Source organism: Muntiacus reevesi, chromosome 7, assembly GCF_963930625.1.
Source record: "Muntiacus reevesi chromosome 7, mMunRee1.1, whole genome shotgun sequence".
Classification (NCBI taxonomy): domain Eukaryota; kingdom Metazoa; phylum Chordata; class Mammalia; order Artiodactyla; family Cervidae; genus Muntiacus; species Muntiacus reevesi.
Genome location: NC_089255.1, coordinates 96,290,319 through 96,310,249, shown reverse-complemented (window position 1 = coordinate 96,310,249; position 19,931 = coordinate 96,290,319). Strand labels below are relative to the sequence as shown.

At 45.4% G+C, this 19,931-nt stretch overlaps 1 protein-coding gene across 1 annotated transcript in view; it reads right to left on the bottom strand.

Moving 5' to 3' along the window:
* Positions 1-15,889, bottom strand: part of TTC8 (tetratricopeptide repeat domain 8) — a 55,292-nt gene extending 39,403 nt beyond the window's left edge. Inside the window, exon 1 of the mRNA XM_065941040.1 lies at positions 15,708-15,889. Within this exon, the coding sequence (XP_065797112.1) occupies positions 15,708-15,809 (102 nt within the window). The 5' untranslated portion in view covers positions 15,810-15,889. The remainder of the gene's footprint in view (positions 1-15,707) is intronic.
* Positions 15,890-19,931: the final 4,042 nt, after the last annotated feature.

The window sequence follows — 19,931 nt, the reverse complement described above, 5'->3', positions numbered from 1 at the left end:
AGCCCACCAGGCTCCTCTGTCCATGGGATTCTCCAGGCAAGAACACTGGAGTGAGTTGCCCTGCCCTCCTCCAGGGGATCTTCCCGACCCAGGGATCAAGCCTGGGTCTCCTGCATTGCAGGCAGATTCTTTACCGTCTGAGCCACCAGGAAGGCCCAAACATTTATTAAACATTTAAAACTGCTTCAACAGAAAAGTCCGCCTTTCTGCCTCAGTAGAAGCAGAGAGCAGGAGAGGCTGGTGGTGCCCTGTGGCAGCCGTGGGAGGACGGCACCCTTGAAGCCGCAGTACCCGACCGACTCTGAAGTGGAGAGGAGGGAGCAGCAAGGACAGGGGTTAGGCCTCATCGCCCTAGGAGCCGGGCTGAGAAGCACGCTGCAGGCGGACAAAGGGACAGAGAGAGGAACCGACGGAGGTGACAAGAGGTCCAAAGGGCCCTCATCAAGGTCTCGAGATGTGCTCAGTCATCAGCGTGTGCTGACGGAGCACCTCGTTATGTAGCATCGCACGACAGGTTCTGAGAAGAAAACGTGGATCCTAATTTCCCTGAAGGTCATCACCTGCTGGATTAAACGGCAGCGCCAAGGAGCGCGTGACACGTGACGAATGAGCGACAAGGACAACAGCTCTACCAGAATTGGAAAGCCGAGCTCCTCTCGTGGGCTGAATAACTGGAATGTCTATTTTTAAAAAATTATTAAAGAAAAGAATAAAAGAAAGTCCTCAGGCTTTCGTTTCAATGGGAACAAAGAAGGATGACTTCACAACATATTCAGGGTCCTCGAGTGAAATTACATTTGACTAGATTATTGGATTTGGGGCTTGTACTTTTCTGGCTGAGGTTTACTGGATTCTTATCGGAAAACTTAGAATAAAATATTTCAAATGTTATGTGTAAATTCAGCACAACTGAATGGGCAGAATATGGGCCCAAAGAACTGATTTGTTTGTTAAAAAAAAAAAAGTCAATTTCAGGTAGAACTGCATCTAACTGTGAGAGCCACCAACGTGTAGAAACCTTCTGAGATTTTCACTCACAAAAAAGGTTAGGAAAGCTGCCAGATCTATACAACAGTCCTCAGGGGTCACAAAAGTTGTCAATGGCTTGGACTTATAGTTTAACTTTGAGGATGAATGTAAGTAATCCTGATTTATCTTTAAGTCTTCACAGTTTATGCTGCCCTGCAAATATCAGAAGGCTTTCATTTGTCAAAAGGGTCTTCTCTGCTCAGCACCCCCTGGCGGACAGGAAGGACTGCGGCAGTTTCTGCTCACACAGGAAAGCCAGACACGGGCCTCACTGCTTCCTCCTCACAGTCCAGGGGGCACACACTGCCCCCCCAGGTCCTGAGAACAGGGCTGCGTAAGCCACAGCCCAGGACCTAGCTCCTAAGAATTTCAGTCTTACAGGGAAAGAATAAAAACAAAAATCCGGAACATGGCAGAGAAAGGCACCCAACTGCCTTGTCAGTTCAGTTCAGTCGCTCAGTCATGTCCTACTCTTTGCAAACCCATGGACTGACGCATGTCAGGCCTCCCTGTCCATCACCAGCTCCCAGAGTTTACTCAAACTCAGGTCCATTAAGCCGGTGATGCCATCCAACCATCTCATCCTCTGTCATCCCCTTCTCCTCCCGCCTTCGATCTTCCCCAGCATCAGGGTCTTTTCCAGTGAGTCAGCTCTCCGCATCAGGTGGCCAAAGTATTGGAGTTTCAGCTTCAGCATCAGTCCTTCCAGTGAACACCCAGGACTGATCTCCTTTAGGATGGACTGGTTGGATCTCCTTGCAGTCCAAGGGACTCTCAAGAGTCTTCTCCAACACCACAGTTCAAAAGCATCAATTCTTTAGTGCTCAGCTTTCTTTATAGTCCAGCTCTCACATCCATACATGACCACTGGAAAAACCATTGTTTGACTAGACGGATCTTTGTTGCCAAAGTAACGTCTCTGCTTTTTAATAAGCTGTCTAGGTTGGTCATAGCTTTCCTTCCAAGGAGCAAGTGTCTTTTAATTTCATGGCTGCAGTCACCATCTGCAGAGATGTTGGAGCCTAAAAAATAGTCTGTCACTGTTTCCACTGTTTCCCCATCTATTTGCCATGAAGTGATGGGACCGGATGCCTTGGGGTGGAGGGAAAGGTGAAGAAGAAGCGTTCCGCCTGCGGCCAAGAGGGGAGAGCGGCTGCCAGGTGAGGCGAGTAGGAGGAGGCAGCCCCGCTTAGGACGATCTGGAGAAACTAAAGGGCGGGGTTGGCTGAGAAGCTGGGACCAGCGCGGGACCCTGTCTGCCCCAGAGCGGGATGTGGCCCTCCCCCCGAGGAGGAGCAGCTAGTAAACCTTCAGGACAGGAAGCCGCCTACACACGCAGGAGCTCAGTGTCAAGAGCGCAGAGTCCAGTTTGTGCCTACGCCCAGCAGTTAGCGCGGGGACCCAGCTGACAGGCGGCTACGGAGTACTGCACCGCGACGTAGGTCTGTGATGCTCTTCACACAAACACGTAAGCACACACACACGCGCGCGCACACACACACACACACGCGCGCACACACGCACACACACACACACGCGCGCGCGCGCACACACACGCACACACACACGCGCGCGCACACACACACACGCGCGCGCGCACACACGCGCACACACACACACACACACGCGCGCGCACACACGCACACACACGCACACACACACGCACCAGCTTTAATCTTACAGGGCTGCTGCTGCCGCCAAGTCACTCAGTCGTGTCCGACCCTGTGCGGCCCCACAGACGGCAGCCCGCCAGGCTCCCCGTCCCCGGGACTCTCCAGGAAGAACCCTGGAGTGGGCTGCCATCGCCTTCTCCAATGCAGGAAAGTGGAAAGTGAGAGTGAAGGCGCTCAGTGGTGTCTGACTCTTAGCGACCCCGTGGACCACAGCCCACCAGGCTCCTCCGTCCCTGGCATTCTCCAGGCCAGAGCCCTGGAGTGGGTGCCATTGCCTTCTCAGGACCTTGAAAAGGACGGCAGGACAGCAGCTGGCACTCAGGGCCGGCATGCAGCGGCCACGCCAGCAGAGTTCCCGCCCGGGGAGGGACACGGGCGGGAGGCGGCGGGCGCCACCCGACACGCGCACGCCCGACGGCATCTCTGCAGGTGCAGAACCTGGAGGCGCGCGTGTAGGGGACCTGCATATGATTGGGAGCCCTACTTAAATTAGCTTTCTAAAAGTCACGTTTTTACTAGTATGCTATCATTTAGACAGCTGGATATTAATTATCAATGCACATATTCTGTAAAACCATTCTCATACCCATACTGTCACCTCAGAGTCCAATCCATCAGGCTTCCTGACTTCCAGCCTCCTACTAAAGTCTCAAATGTTAAGGAAGGGCAGCTTTTTTTATATCAGGATAGGAAAGTAAATCCACTATTCCCTCACCAAATGAATATATGCTTCAGAAGCCAAATAGGAAGATTTATTTTTTAAAATTTTATTCCATATGAATTCATTTTGTCAAAAAAGTATATTTGTTTCGATTTCTAAAATCTCACTCTTAAGAAGTAGAGATAATCATGTGAATTCCTGATATTTAAATATCTGTGATAAAATCTACACCATTATTTAATTTTAAATTTTATCAGTATTTGAGAACATTAATATTCCTAACTTTCCTTCTATCCCAACAAAAAATGTCCTTGAAAATGATACATATCACTGCTTGATTAAACATCAGATTGTATTCAAGGAACTGCTCTGGGCAACAGGAACAATTCTTGGAATTTTAATGAAAACATCTTATTTTGGAGAAAAGCCACGTACATTTTACAACCCTAAATTCTTCTGCCTGTATAAATTTTTAAGTTCAAAACTAATTGGTGAAATAAAATGCATAACAAAGCAAACTGGTAATTCTACACTGCCACTAGAATCTAAATAAAATTGCAAATTGTTTCTATCAGATACACTTAACTTGTTAATAAATGACAGGGTCGTGTGGTTTATCCAAATAAATTTGAATACCAATGAATTGGAAGTACTGTGAAATTGATAAAAAATAATAGATGCTTAGGAGTTTTTTCACAGAAAAACAGAGATTCTCCTTGATAAATGAGTAATTATCACATCAATTATTTCCTTTTTTATCTGTGAAACATAATTCCAACTCATTCACCTACTGAGTTAGTCTATAGGACATTACTCTAGAGGCACATATCTGCCTGCTAACATCAGGGAAATATTGACTTACTTGTACTACCTTCTGGGAGGTTAACCCAATTTTAGTGATAAAAATAGACAAATGAAAAGGTTAAAACTGTACTGACTGAGTAAAACATGTTTAAATTGTTCTGTTCCTCTTAACACAGAACGCAAAGCCATGTAAGGCCTAAGGCTGTCAAGAAACAATTCTCCCAAGTTATTCTTAGAATAAAGCCACCGAAAGAATGGTCTGTCTAACCTCACTTAGACATCATGAGAATCAGTAACATCTGACACTCTGCCTACTCCGTGAGAATGAAAACTCAGGCACAAGATGTTGAGTTGTTATTGTAAAGCCTCGTTTACTCTGAAGTGGTTAAAAACCCGAGACAGCACAAAGGCACAAGGTGGGAACAGTGAGCGCAGAAGGATCCAGTCAGCCCTGCTCCCTTCTGATTCTTCTAGATCACGGTCCAGTTAAGTCAGCAGCAACAGGACAGCACATACCAAATGCAGGTCCTTCACGAAGTCCTTGCGCTGGTTTTGAAACTTTCAAATCCCACGTAAAGTTTTAAAACCAGACCAACAATGCAAATGGTTGATGTTTTAATTCAATCTTAATTTTAATCAAAATCTTGCAAAATTACTGAAAACAAAAGGCATGTTACTTACTCTGCTTATATATATACTTCAGGTCCTCCTTATGACTTGTACATATATCGTGCAAAAAAAATAGTTCTGCACATCTATCAATACAGGAACTATAATGAATATTCTAAGACAAATGTCACCCTTTTAAAGAAGACAGTAGTACATTTTAACCTATTCAGCATCTTTGTTTGATACCACACAGGCCTCCTTCAGAGTATTTTGTATACCGCTTTCTTCTAAAAGGTCTGATGACTACACATTTGAACCCCATGAGATTCAACTGTTAATTTACCTAAAAGACAGTTTCTCTCACTTGGCAGGGCAAACACCTGGTAAGATTTAGGTTCTCTGATTTACAGCTTTCTCATCCCCTCTCCTCCTTCCCAGACTTACTAGAAACCCTCCTGGGCTAAAAACTTCACTGGCCAGGAGCCCCCGACCCAGACCTCCTCCTCCTGGGTTCCCTTCCGCTTCATCCACCGTCTCACGCAGTCGGCAGCTCTTCCTGGCTGCCTCTCCATTTCTAGCAAAGCGGATTCGGGAGACGAGGCTGTCTGGCCACATCTTCCTTTCCTCCTCACGGTGGCAGGCACCTCTCTCTAGAGACAAGGCCTTTCCACGCAGACTCAGCCTCCTCCCTGCTCAGGACCGACAATCCCGTCCATCAGTCTTTCCGGGCACTCCTGGCTCTGCGGATGGTCTGGCTCCCTCTCTAGCCCCGGCTCCCCTTGCCTCCTCTTCTGTGTCTCATCCTCTGGGTCAGTATTGGTCATTTCTATTTAAGCTCCAAGTCTTCATGAGTAGAGTGCCCTAGTGTTATACCTGTAGACTCAAAGTATTGGAAATATAATAGTTTCCATTTAGGTACAAAGGTACAGAATGCCTGGTAGATTCAGCTAATTTTATAACAGCACAGTAGATACACAGCAGACTTACTAATCTACAGCAACAACTAAGTAGTAATAACTAAACTAGTCTCTACACTAAAGAGCGCAGCTAAACCTTTACCTGAGACACTGGCAATGCAGGATCTGGTTCCTGGAAAGCATTAAGAAGGTAGTAAACATCTTTAGGATAATACAGTTTCTAAAATAAAAAGCCTCAATGATTAACCAAGTATTTGTAGGTAGACTAAAAATCACTCAATAAAAACCCAAACATTAACTCTAATCTTGCCCCCAAAGTGCACTCAGGAGTTCTGTAAAGCTAATATCCAGGGAAGAGTGCTAAATTTTCTATTATCAGAAAATTCTAATTACTCTAACCTCACTTAGAGCACAGAGAAGATATCAATGTATTTAATGAAGTCACAGTAACTCAGGAATTAAAAATAATTTTACAACTAAACCAAGGAAATATTTTATATTCAAAAATAAGTTCATGGTGGTTAAAACATTCAGACTTTAATCACCTGGGGAGGAGGAAAATCCACATACTATAAACCTTTCTGCTCTGCATAAACATAATGGGATTAGTGGCTGAAGATAAGAAATTAATTCTGACTGTAATGTCCTCTGAGAAATGTTTGTAAATAGACTATGTAATACATATTGGTGCCAGGTGGTGAAAAACTCGGGTTTTTTTCTATCCCAAATTAAATAGAAGTCCACTGGTTTAAAAAAAAAGATTCATAACAAATTTATAAAAGATCTACACTCACACTTTTATAGTCAGCAACCTCTGAACACTCAATCTGCAGCATGTTTTACTAGGAGAGTTACTAAGAAACAGAAAAAGGAAAGAAAGGAAAAAAAAGATCCTTGCTTTTACAGTTCTAAAATCCAAAAAGAATCCCCTAAAATATTTGTTTAAGAATGTGTGTGGAAGCAGTGTGCAAACCATCTGGTCCCCAGCAAGGATAAGCAGTTTCTTTAGCATGACACGCCACAGCAACACGAGAGGACAAGGCTAACCTAGGCCAGAAAGGGAGCGCCCAGGAGGCCCCGGTGGCTCAGACGATGAAGAATCTACTTGCGACGCAGGAGACCTGAGTTCGATCCCTGGGTCAGGAAGATCCCCTGGAGAAGGAAATGGCGACCCACTCCAGCATTCTCGCCTGGAGAATCCCATGGACAGAGGAGCCTGGCGGGCTACAGTCCACGGGGTCGCAAAGAGTCAGACACGACTGAGCGACTGCACTGAAGGCCAGTGTGCATAAGAAAGAGCTGGAAAAAGAACACATTTCCTAGATCTCACAGTCCATATTTAGAGAAAATACCAATAGAGCCAATGAGATGACAGAAGAAATAACCCCTCTATTCTTCCTTTTAATTATTGGAGTACATGTCTAAATGACCCACTACATTTGAGTCCCACAACAACCATCTCAGGGGGGCGGGTAAGCGTCATTACCCATTTTACAGATGAGGAAACAAATTCAGATATGCCGTGTAATTTGCTCAAGGTCTCACAAAGAAGCCAGAGCTCATTCTTGCCAGTCCGCCTGGGAGATAAAAAATGAGCTGGATATAACAAGGCAGGATTGAAAGGTAAAGGGAAGGAGACGCACGAGATAAGTTCCATATAGAAGGGGGTAAAAATGTTCACTAGAGGTGACTGCAGACAACGTCTGACCAGGAAAAGAAAAGTCAAAGGAAAAAGGGCCACGGAGAGTAAGTCGAGGCGGGATGCCTGCGATTCGGCCAAGGGCACCAAGACGCCCCCAGCGGCCCAAACGGACGCCAGCAGCCCAGCCTGAGCGCTCTGCTCGCTGGTGCAGGCCTCCAGGCTCTCTCTGTCTCCGGGGATCACAAGGACGGTTTCCTATGCGAGGAAGGGACATTAGGGAAACAACGCAAAAGGAGAAGAAACTCAGAGGCCTCGAAGTTGGAAAGGCGCAGAGCTGGTCCAGGTGATGTGGCTGAAGATGGAGGCGAGGTTTAACCACAAGGGAGGCAGAGAAAGCGTTAACTCCACCACATTCTCCTGGCTTCCCTGGACCTCTGGACAGGCACTGAAAACTTCCTATGGGGGAAGGCACATAATTAAATAGATTACAGTAGAAATGTGTTAAATGCTATACTAAAGCCTGAACCAATTATCGATGACTTAGAGGGATGAGAGAAAAGCAGACAAGACAGACAAGGAGATCAGAGGAGAAAGAGATGATTCTGGAAGTTTACTGAGCGCCAATGATCTATGAACTATATTCATCATTTTATCACCATTTCACTGAACACTTTCCTCACAGATGTTTTCCAGATTACCAACAATCCTTTAAGAAAAATACAAATGGCAGAATCCTCCCTGCAAATATCTCTAGCTGCTGCTGCTGCTGCTGCTAAGTCGCTTCAGTCGTGTCCGACTCTGTGAGACCCCACAGGCGGCAGCCCACCAGGCTCCCCCGTCCCTGGGATTCTCCAGGCAAGAACACTGGAGTGGGTTGCCATTTCCTTCTCCAATGCAGGAAAGTGAACAGTGAAAGTGAAGTCGCTCAGTCGCGTCCAACTCTTTGCGACCCCATGGACTGCAGCCCACCAGGCTTCTCCGTCCACGAAGTCTCTAGGCAAGAGGACTGGAGTGGGTGCCATTTCCTTCTCCCTGTCTCCAGCTATGCAGAGACGATAAGAGCTCACTTACTCGTGTCGATGAACTTAGCCCGCCAACAGTCCTTTGAGACAGGCATATTAACATGGCCATCTGATGGATAAGAAAACTCAGAGGTCAAAGTGTACAGGCAGTATTTGAGCCTAGACACTCTCAGTCAAGAGCATGTACTTAGCTTTGTATTGCGATCATAGCAAGGCTGGAAAGCAGACTACTGTAGTGTGGAAGACCAAGGCTGGTCTGGAGATCCATCAGGAATGCCAGGACGATGCAGGAAAAGAGTCAGGATATTTTAATTTAGAGACAGGGCAAAACTCTTTTTAAATCATTGAGACCTTGAGCTTTGGGTCTCTCTCAATTATAGTTTTATGATTTAAATTAACCCACTCACATAAGGCACCACACATTAGGCTCACTTGGTCTAACAGATGATTTCCAGGAGCATCAGCAAGATGAGTAGAAAGCTGCAGCAGGAGCGTCAGAAGACCCGGGCCGATCCCAGGGAGCCGCTCAGCTGCAAGACCGTGAAGAAGCCAGGCGACCTCCACGACCCTGTCCCCCTCTCAACTCAAGAGCCCTAGCGCCCACTTTAGAGGAGAGCTTTAAAAATAAAACCTGGCATCTTAAAGACCACTTCATAGTTTTCAGAATTCTTTTATATATACTATCTTAGTTCACGAGGTATAAGGTGGCAGCACTTTCAACAAGTATCAGCCACACAGAATTTCTTTATAAAAACATGTATCTAATGAGCAGGAATGCACCCGGCTCTCTATTACTTCCTCCTTCAGAACTCAGAACCGGTTCCCAGTTCATGGCGCATCAAATTAAACCTCCCCTTGAATCTCCTTCAAAGTGAGTGAGTAAGAAGACAGAGAATAGAGGGGCCCTGCCTAGAACCAGCACAAACTCCTGGGCATAAACCTCAGTTCACAGCAGCAGGCTTCCTGCCTTCCTCCCGAGGGCACAGCTTTCCCTAGGCTGTTGCTATTACTTTAGGGAATTAAAATCTCCAGCTAATTCTGAATGTGGCTTCCTAATTGCCATCAATACTTACTCTGGCTAATGAGTCTAACCAGCTCTGCTCATGAACTATGGGGTCATCATTCAGAATGTAGCAATAAAAGGAAGGGAAAGAATGTAAGAGAGAAATCAATGGATTTCAGAAGGTTTAGCGAGATTTAGTGACCAAGGAGCCAAGTGGGAATGTAACCTGTAAAATTCACCAAAGTGAACTGCCTTGCAGTGTCTAGAATCAAAAGACTGTCTGGCTGTAAGTCTCCATGGCCCCAGTGAGGAAATAAATTAGGTAATCACAGAGAAAGATGGTTACTTGGCTTGGAGCACCAGATCCTTGTCTCAACCAACTACTAACATACGTCTCACTGGGGACCCCTGCTTCCCTACCGTTCATCTAAGCCAGCAGCTTTCGGCCTTTTCTCCACGTTCAGACCATTTACAGTCATAACTCTCCGCTGCAACATCTCTGCTTATAAGCAGAGATTGGTGGTGGGGGAAGAAAATGTGAATTACCTCCATTCTGATACACAGCTAACCCGCCCACTCCCAGAATCACTGATTCTAATGCTTTAAAAATTTATGGGAAATCTACCCCATTAAGAAAAGTATATTATCCTTTTAAAAAAAAAACAAAACACTATCTGAAAAACCTCTATGTTTCATGAACTGTTGACTCACACTGGAGCTAAAATCAGGGCTGCTTTTTTTTAATGCCATGAATCTGACATATGGAACACAAAGAACAGTAATCAGATTAAGCAACTAATCAGGATGACCGACATGAACTGTAAAAGCAAGCATTCCCTCTAGGTCATATTGCTGCATGGAAAGCCGTTTTGCATTTCTCTTTTCTACATCTTATAACTTTTAACCACCTTCCCAGTGATGATTTAGAGAAAACTCTGAAAAAAGACAACACTTCTCTATGAGCTGATTGTTCTTACTGTATTTTGTCAAATGGGAAAACTCTGATGAATTCATCAGTTATCCTTCTTTATTCTTAACTGTCATACCTCTTCAGCCAACCTGACTACTCGGACATTGGCAAGAATCGAAACTAAATAAAATCCACAATCCAAGTAGAAAATATGTGTGCGTGCTCAGACGCTCAGTTGTGTCCAACTCATTGTGACCCCGTGGACTGTGGCCCGCCAGGCTCCTCTGTCCATGGGATTTCCCAGGCAAGGATACTGGAGTGTGTTGCCATTTCCTCCTCCAGGGGATCTTCCTGAAGCAGGGATGGAACCCACGTCTCCTGCATCGGCAGGTGGAATCTTTACTGCTGAGTACCTGGAAAGCCCTAATAAAAAGTATAAAGTACTCATTATTTTTGATATGACACCAAAATGTTCTCTTTTAAAGGAGAACTAAATATAGAAGAAATAGTCTTAGAGGCGGGCTTTTTCTCCAAAGCTTAATAACGTATCACAACTGAAATGTTATCTTCGTGAAGCTCCCTGGACCAGCTTATAAAAAGATTAACAAAGAGCAAATCACTTTAGAGAGGTTTTCCTCATCTGGGAGAAAAATAAGTAAAGCTAAAAAGTGAAAAAGTGAAAATAAGTAAAGCTAAAAAGTGAAAATACATTTAAAAAAAGCTATTTTTGTTCTTGGAGAAGAAAAAAAAGCAAGAGCAAAAATGAATCCATTTGGCACTCAGGAGAAATATTTTAATTTCCTTTCTCTTCCATGGGTCCAGGCACTGCTTCAGAGTCACTCGTTTGTACTAAAATCAGATGGGTGGCATAGAAATGGTATTTCAAGGAGCTGGAGAGGAAAAATACTCTAAAAGATAGAAGCCTCAAAAAACAAACAAAAAAAACTTGTGAGGCTAAAGGGACATGTGAAGATAAACCAGCTAACTGCGGGCTGAGGACCATATGCTTCTGTTCTGATTATATATTTCTGTTGGCTCTCTCTGACTGCCAGTCTCTGAACTTCCTCCAGTGGAACAAGAGCGTCCTAAGAAATACCAGTGATGATAGGTACTATCAGAAATACTCTCCTGGAAGGATCCAGGAAGAAACTGCTCAACTGGTTTAAAAAATACAATTCATCCTTGAAACAAGAAATGAAGTAAAGATGTCCCTAATGCAACCACATTTATTTGAAAAGGTGAATCCATTTAAGAAACTACAGCGGGATTTCCCTGGTGATCCAGTGGCTAAGGCTCCAAGCTCCCGATGGAGGGGGCCTCGGTTCGATCCCTGGTCGGGGAACTGGATCCCACGTGCCGCAACTGAGACTCGGTGCAGCCAAATAATTAAATAAGTAAAAATAAGTATTAAGAAAAAAATAGTAATAAAGAACCTATGGTGCTGAGAATTAAGATGGGGGGCAGGGAGAGGCAGAGGCCATCAGGCAACAAGGCTGATCTTGGTAAACAGCAGAAGCTGGCACACATCAATAACACCCTCCAAATGCACGTATGAATATGACCGCTGCACTCGTTCAGCAAGTGTTAATACGTAATGAGGGCACCCAGGTGCCAGATTCCTTGCCATTCCACACAGACCTGCCATCCTGGACTCATATGCAAAGAGGAAGGAAGAATTTGGGGGCTTTTAATCCTAGGAAAACCTCCGTAAGCTTCCAGTAGCTCTTCATTAATTCCATCAGCACTCTGACATAAACATTTAAATTCTTCTTAATTAATTAAGAGAAAAAAGCACAATTTATTTAAGTGTGGGGAAAATCATACTGGAAGATATTTCCAAAACAAAATGACAACCGGATACAACATGCGCAAATTGGGGCTAAGGAAAGCAGGCAGAGAAAAAGCGCAGCGTTGGAAGGCTGGGTCAGAGGGTGACCAGCAGGAGGGAGCCCAAGCCGGGCCCCCGAAGGCCGGTTGGGAAGGTAACACCATCTGAAAACTTCTGTGCCAGGCAAAGAGCTGCTCACCGTTCTGACAACATCAATAAATAAACAAACCACCTCGGCAATAACCAAAGGATTCGAGAGGAAAAGCTTGTCCTCAATTTCTTCTAAATCTGGTACTGATTCTCCCAGGCCACCTCTGACACTCATAGGAGCTGAACATATCAACCCCTGCTCATAACAAAAAAAAGAAACAGGAGCAAAGAATCACATTAAAAAAAAAAAAAAACATTTCTAGGATATTAAAATCAAGCATCACCAAGCTCGCTCGGTGGCTCAGAGGGTAAACCATCTGCCAGCCGTGCAGGAGACCTGGTTTGCTGGGACGAGCCCCTGGAGAAGGGCATGGCGACCCGCTCCAGCAGGCTTGCCTGGGAAAGCCCACGGGAGAGGAGGCTGGGGGGCTACAGGCCGCGGGTCCCAAAGAGCCGGACACGACTGAGCGACTGACGCTTCCGCTTACACCACATCTCAAAGCATTACTGCAAATCTACAACAAACAGAAGAGTGGCAGGAAGTAACAAGACCTCCTCCATAATGATGTAAAGCACGTCAGACAGTTAACCGACGACACCGCCCCATCTCCCAGATGACGGACGCTGTGTCTTCTGTTCTCCGTTGCCATCATCAAACTTAGAACCACGAACCATTCCTCGTAACGAGTCTTCATTTTCCAAGAGGGCCAGCAAGGCCGAAAGGGACCCACGTAAGAGACCAAGTAAAGAGATTCAAGTTATTACCTGGCTTAGCTCTTAATTCAGGAGATTTTAGATGAAGTTCGTAATTTGTTCATCCTGTTCTCCCCAGGTACGAGGAAAGGAGGCGCGGTCGCCTCTACAGCCCAGTCTTAACCAGGAGCAGCCACGCCAATATTGTGCCTCTGCATTCCCGAGGTGACAACACCTCCCCGGAAGAATCTGTCCCTATCCCCCGAACCAGAAACCGGCAGCTTACCCTCCTTCCGGACCTCTCAGAGCCTCTAACCCAAGCACACAGGCCTGGCATTTCCTTACCATCTAGCCGAAATCTTGAAAAAGTAACAGTAGAGGAGCAAATGTACTAGGAAAAGTTTGGAGACACAGATTTTTGAAAAATGAGGCTCCACAGGCGCCCAAGAAGCCGCATCGTATAGACAAAGGGAGCGGGCTTGCCGGCTCTGTAACCTTGGACAATTGTTTCACCTCGTGCTTCCTGGGCTCAACCTGCAAAATGGTGGAAACAGCGCCAACTTCCTAAACTAGCTGAGGATTAAATGAGACAACAGAAAACCCTCTGAATCAAGCCTGACAGAGTAAACACTCAATAAACGTTAGCGATTTGTTACCTATTTTGCAAGGCTATTCTCAGCAAAGAAATACACATAATTTATAGAATTTATCCCTGGCAAGTAGTAAGCACTCTATTAAAAGGTCACTCTATTAAAAGACCTAATCACAGGGCCCAGCACAACCTAAACCTGCGCCGCAATACTGAATGTCACCGAGACTGTGTCATGAAGACAACAGACACAGAAAACAAACCATGGTTACCAAAGGGAAAGTGTGCTGGGGGTGGATAAGTTAGGACTTGGGGAGTAACATATACCATTGCTATATATAAATAACCAACACAGACCTTCTATATAGCACAGGAAACTATATTCAATATCTTGTAACAACCTATATAATAGGAAAGCTGAAAAAAAATATATATATATATGATATAACTGAATCACTTGGCTGTAACACCTGAAACTAACACAAAAATGGTTTTTATAAAGATTACAATGTCTTAACTATTAATAGGAAACACTGATGCTTTGCCTACAATACATTTCCCAATGTGACATCTCTCTAGGGTGATCTGACCCTCCCCAAAGCCACAAAAGGAATCAGTGGTCAATTTAAAGTTTCATAACTATTGTATTCATCAAAATCAGGCAAAGTTAAGTTTCTTTCTGCAGAAATTCTCAGAGCCTTTAGTATGAATGTCTAAGTAGGGAATACATTTCCCAAACGCATTTAATGAGGAAATTTTCTTCCTCCGGGGACTGTTGCTCTGTGGAATGGAAACTACCCTGACTCAACGGAAAAACAATGTCTGGCACATCACTGGTGTGTAACTAACTCTGGTTGTACAAACATAAAGGGGTCCATATTTTGTCATGGTTCCCAAACAAATCTGAGGGTGAAATCTCTTTTTTTTTTTAAGCAGCATTTGTGGGACGACTGTGCTAAGAAACACACTTGGAAAAATGCTTGCCTATGGAAATAAGAGTCTTATTAACCAATAGGAACTAACCCAAACAGAACCTAGTTCAGCATTCCCACTAACGCAGACTGTTCTAAGGGAGATGTGCTATCTATCTGAAGGCCAAACTATTCTCCCTGACAGGCTGTCCTCTATCCACTTGCTGGAAGCTAAGGCAGAGCGGAGGAACAACTGTCACATCTTCCTGAATGTAACTCTCATCAGTTTTCCTTTTTTCTCTAACATCCTCAAGGCAACACTACCAGAGGAAAAGCTGGGGAACTCGAACTCCATGAGTACATTTTGCATTTACTAGAGGCACTTTCCTCCGTTTTTTGCCTCCTCCAGAACTACCTGGGCACCGCGGTATAACCGTTTTCACTCACTTATTTAACACTGTACTCTATTTAAGAGAGCTTTAGTAAACTACTACAATCAATGCCATCATTTCCTTCTTTTGGGGGGATTATTTTTCTTACCCCTCCCTCCTAATAATAAATGTATCTTTCCCTTCCTAGGTTCTCATTCCTCTAACTTGAATTGTTTGCCTCAAGCTCCACTCAATGCCCAGAATCCAAAGCTCCCCACTTTTGGACAACCGTCTTAAAATGAACTGGATCATACGTTTGATCCAAAAGAAAAAAAAAAAAAAAAAGGCAGCTATTTCATTGGGGGGCTGGGGGGATGGGGAGTTACAGATCTTTAAGTTTATACACAAATGTTTTGGAAATTAATAAGGTAACAGGCAGCGAGCTTAAGAGCCCACCTCTACGCAAGAATATACGCATCACCGACTCGATGGACATGAGTTTGAGTAAACTCCCCGAGTTGGTGATGGACAGGGAGGCCTGCCGTGCTGCAGTCCATGGGGTCGCAAAGAGTCGGACAGGACTGAGCGACTGGACTGAACTGATACGCAAGAATACAGGGCCTAGCCGAGTGCATCATCTTTCCGCGACATCTGAGGGTGGCCTCCTAGCTGCTGTCTCGCAGCATCTTCCAGCGGCTGAAGTCAGCGGAGGTGGCGGTCCCCACCGTCAGGACCCAGCGGCCGCGGCGCCAGAGGGTCCGGGCTGCACGCGTCCGTGCGGCCCACAGCGTCACCTCGCCCGGCGCCCTCCTCCCTGCAGCCCCTCGGGGCGGGGCGGGGCGCCCCTGCAGCCCTCCTGCCCAGACCCGCAGGCCCGGCGGGGTCCGGCCGGTACCTGGTCACAAGGGGACTTCTCCAGTATCTGCGTGCACAGATCGGCGCAGAGCTGGAACCTCCTGCGCCTGAAGTAGCTCCAGGCCAGGAACAGCGGCTCCATGTCCGCCCGGCGCGCCGCGGGCGGGGCCCGGGGCCGGGGCGGGTGCGGGGCGCGGGGTGGGCGGCCGGGGGGCGCAGGGCTCGGGCCGGCGGGCGCGGGGGCGCGGGGCCGGGGCCGGGGGCGCGGGCGGCGGCGTCCGGTCCCGCCCAGCAACGCCCGGCGGCGGGGGCCTCGCCCGGGCGGCGCCCCGCCTCGCGCCCGAGGACGGGGACAGGGAAACGCGCCGCGGGCGGAGCTCGGCTCCGGGTCTCGCCAAGCCTTGGCTCCAGAAACTGTGCCCCTTTGAAAAGGCGAGCTACCTCGTTAGTTTCGAGGCCGGTACCGCGCCCAAACGGGCAGGCGCTGACTGAGACACCTCTACTGGGGTCCTCCACCCTCCCCGAGGACCCCCGGTTGCCTAGCAACTGAACGCGCGTCCTCCGCCCGTGCCAGAAAAGTCCCGGGAGCTGATCCTCCAGCTGTAGCCGGCCTGCTCTTCCGCTTCAGACGTTGCTATAGCCCTGTCCCTTACCCCTCCGACTTCGGAAACACAGGGGACACCTTTCTTCAGCACTATCCCGCCCCCCAGAACTCCAAGCCCTAAATCCGCAAACACTCCAGTCTGTTTCTCTAAGTCCTTCTCGCCGAGTCTCTGTGTCCCAATGAAAACGTACTTTGAGAATTGCGTATTCTCAATGTATTCTCAAATTATTCTCAGTGTATTCTCAAATCGTTCATTTTACAGATGAGAAACTGAGATGGGCTCAGAGAAATTATTAACGTGGTGTCACATGGAGTTAAGGAGCTGGATTGTTATCTGGATCATCACAAAATACTAATATCATTTGTTAATTTGACGATGCCTTGGTGTTCTGGATTTGTAAATCAGGGGTATTTTTACTAAACAAAATAATTATGGGAAAAAAATTTTTAAAGGAGGTTTTAGAAACGCCATCTCCAAGCACTTGTTTGTCAAATGTTTACTTGTGCACAGTGATTTCATTATACACTTCTAACTTTCCTCTAGAGGTTTACACAAATGATAAATATGTTTAATGATTAGGAAAAGGCGTGGGACCAAGCTAAACCCAGGTTAACTTCATTATGGAGAGCCGGGGGATGTTTTTTCCTTGTCTTCCTTCCACAGTAGGTGAGGTAGGAGAAGAAATGGAAACTCAATATTGAAGAACTTTCTGATCAGGTCTAAATGTCCTTTAGAGATCAAAAGCAAACTGACAGCAGCTTTTAGCAAAGATAAATCATAATTTTCTCATATCACGAGGGTACCACAATGACATTAAACTGAATCCAGATATATATACCTTTCATATATATCAACACGACACCTTTCTAAACTCAGAAATGGGTTGTGAGTAGTTTTTTTCTCCTTTACTAAACAGTCTTTCTTGAATTTCTGTATCTTAGAGGCAATTATCAGAACTGTGATTATTCCAGTTATGTTCATTGCAATTAGTCCATTTTTGTTCCCCTGGAAGTGCCTCTAGAAAGGTAACCTGTTCCAAAGCAGCAGCCTGTTGCTTCTAGGGTTCAGGTTTTTAGGACTGTGCATGCTGGAATTGGCAGTTGGACTCAATATTTCACAGGGCACTTTTTTTTTCTGGTGCAATGTAAGTGTTTTCTATATAACTGATTCTCAACCCCTGTTCCATATTAGACAGATTTTCTAAACACTCAGTTCAGTTCAGTCACTCAGTCGTGTCTGATTCTTTGCAACCCCATGGACTACTGCACACCAGGCCTTCCTGTCCATCACGAACTCCCGGAGTTTACTCAAACTCATGTCCATTGAGTCGGTGATGCCATCCAACCTTCTCATGCTGTCATCTCCTTCTCTTCCCGCCTTCAATCTTTCCTTACGATATATTCAGATTCATGGAAAAGTTGCAAAGATAATACAGAGAGTTCCTGTATCCTCTTCACTCAGTTTCCCCTGCTGTTAACGATGTTACTGTGCCTCACATGGGAACTTCCCTGGCAGTCCAGTGGCTAAGACTCTGTACTCCTAATGCAGGGCACCCTGGTTCAATAGCTGGTGGGGAAACTAGATCCCTTGGATCAAACCAGTCAATCCTAAAAGAAATCAGTCCTGAATATTCATTGGAAGGACTGATGCTGAAGCTGAAACTCCAATACTTTGGCCACCTGATGTGAAGAACTGACTCGTTGGAAAAGACCTTGATGCTGGGAAAGATTGAAGGCAGGAGGAAAAGGGGATGACAGAGGATGAGATGGTTGGATGGCATCACTGACTCAGTGGACATGAGTTTGAGCAAGTTCCAGGAATTGGTGATGGACAGGGAAGCCTGGCGTGCTGCAGTCCATGGGGTCACAAAGAGTCAGTCACAACTGAGCGACTAAACTGAATCGATGGCTCATGTGACACAAAGAAGGAACCTACATTGCAATATTACTATTAATTCCACAATTTATTCAGATTTCAGTTGTTGTTCAATTACTCAGTCACATCAAACTCTTTGCAACCCCATGGACTGCAGCACACCAGACTTCCTTGTCCTTCACTATCTCCTGGAGTTCACTCAAACTCATGTCTGTTGAGTCAATCAATGATGCCATCCAACCATCTCATCCTCCTACTCTCATTTTAGGTCCATCCATATTGATGTAAATGGCATTATTTCATTCTTTTTAGTGGCTGGGTAATATTCCATTGTATGTATGTACCACATCTCCTTTATCCATTCCTCTGTCTGTGGACGTTTAGGTTGCTTCCATGTCTTGGCTTTTGTAAACAGTGCTGCACTGAACACTGAGGTGCATGTATCCTTTTGGACCACACAAAAATAAACTCAAACAGGTTAAAGAGACCTAAATGTAAGGCTGGACACTATAAAATTCTCAGAGGAGAACTTTGGCAGAGCTTTCTGTGATATAAATCACAGTAATATCTTTTTCCATCAGGCTCCCAGAGAAGGGGAAATAAAAACAAATGGGACCAAAAAAAATTTTTTTTTAATTAAAAAAAAAAGGGACCTAATTAAACTCAAAAGCTTTTGCACAGCAAAGAAACCTTAAACAAAACGAAAAGACAACCCACAGAATGGGAGAAAATATTTGCAAATAATTTGACTGACAAGGGATTAGTCTCCAAAATTAACAAACAGTACATGCAGCTTAGTATCATCAAAACAACCCAAATCAAAAAATGGTCGGAGGACCTAAATAGACATTTCTCCAAGAAAAACATACTGATGGCCAAGAGGCACATGAAAAGATGTTCAACATTGCTGATTATTAGACAACTGCAAGTCAAAACCACAATGAGATATCACCTCACACCAGTCAAAATAGCCATCAAAAACCCACAACAAATGCTGGAAAGGGTCTGGAAGAAGAGACCCTCCCTGCTCCTACGCTGTTGGCAGGAATGTAAATTGGCACAGTCATTATGGAGAACAGTGTGAAAGTGAAAGTCGCTCAGTCGTGTCCGACTCTTTGCAGACCCATGGACTGTATAGTCCATGGAGTTCTCCAGACCAGAATACTGGAGTGGGTATCCTTTCCCTTCTCCAGGGGATCTTCCCAACCCGGGGACAGAACCCAGGTGGAGGTTCCTTTAAAAACTAAAAATAGAGCTCCCATATGATCCTGCGACCCCATTCCTGGACATAAATCTGGAGAAAAAACTTAATCTCTTTTGAAAGGTCAATTTCACAATGAGAGCTAGATCTCAGTTCAGGGATCCTTATTTCTTGCTCTCTAGCAACTGGATATCTCTTTAGGTTAATTCAGTTTAATCAGATACCGAAGTCAGTGTAACTTTAAATGTGAAAGATTAAGTTTTCTTAAATGTTAAATTGAAATCACTCAGGCCATTTAAAAGTAACCCAAAACAAAAGCAAAGTGTAAAGTGAGATATCGTTTTGATCAACATCTGCTTTCTTGCATCTCTGTTTCTCCTTGTTATGTTTCCTCTTTCATCTTTCAATTACCTGCCCCTGGATATTGGGGGCCTGCAGGGTTCTTTCTTTGGCTCTCCTCCTCTCATTCCACAAACTCTCCATGGGATATCTCATCCACTGCCTTCAATGAGCAGATATATGATGAGATGAGTCTCAAATTTTATCTTTCCTTGATCTCTTTCTATGGTTTCTGTCATGTAGC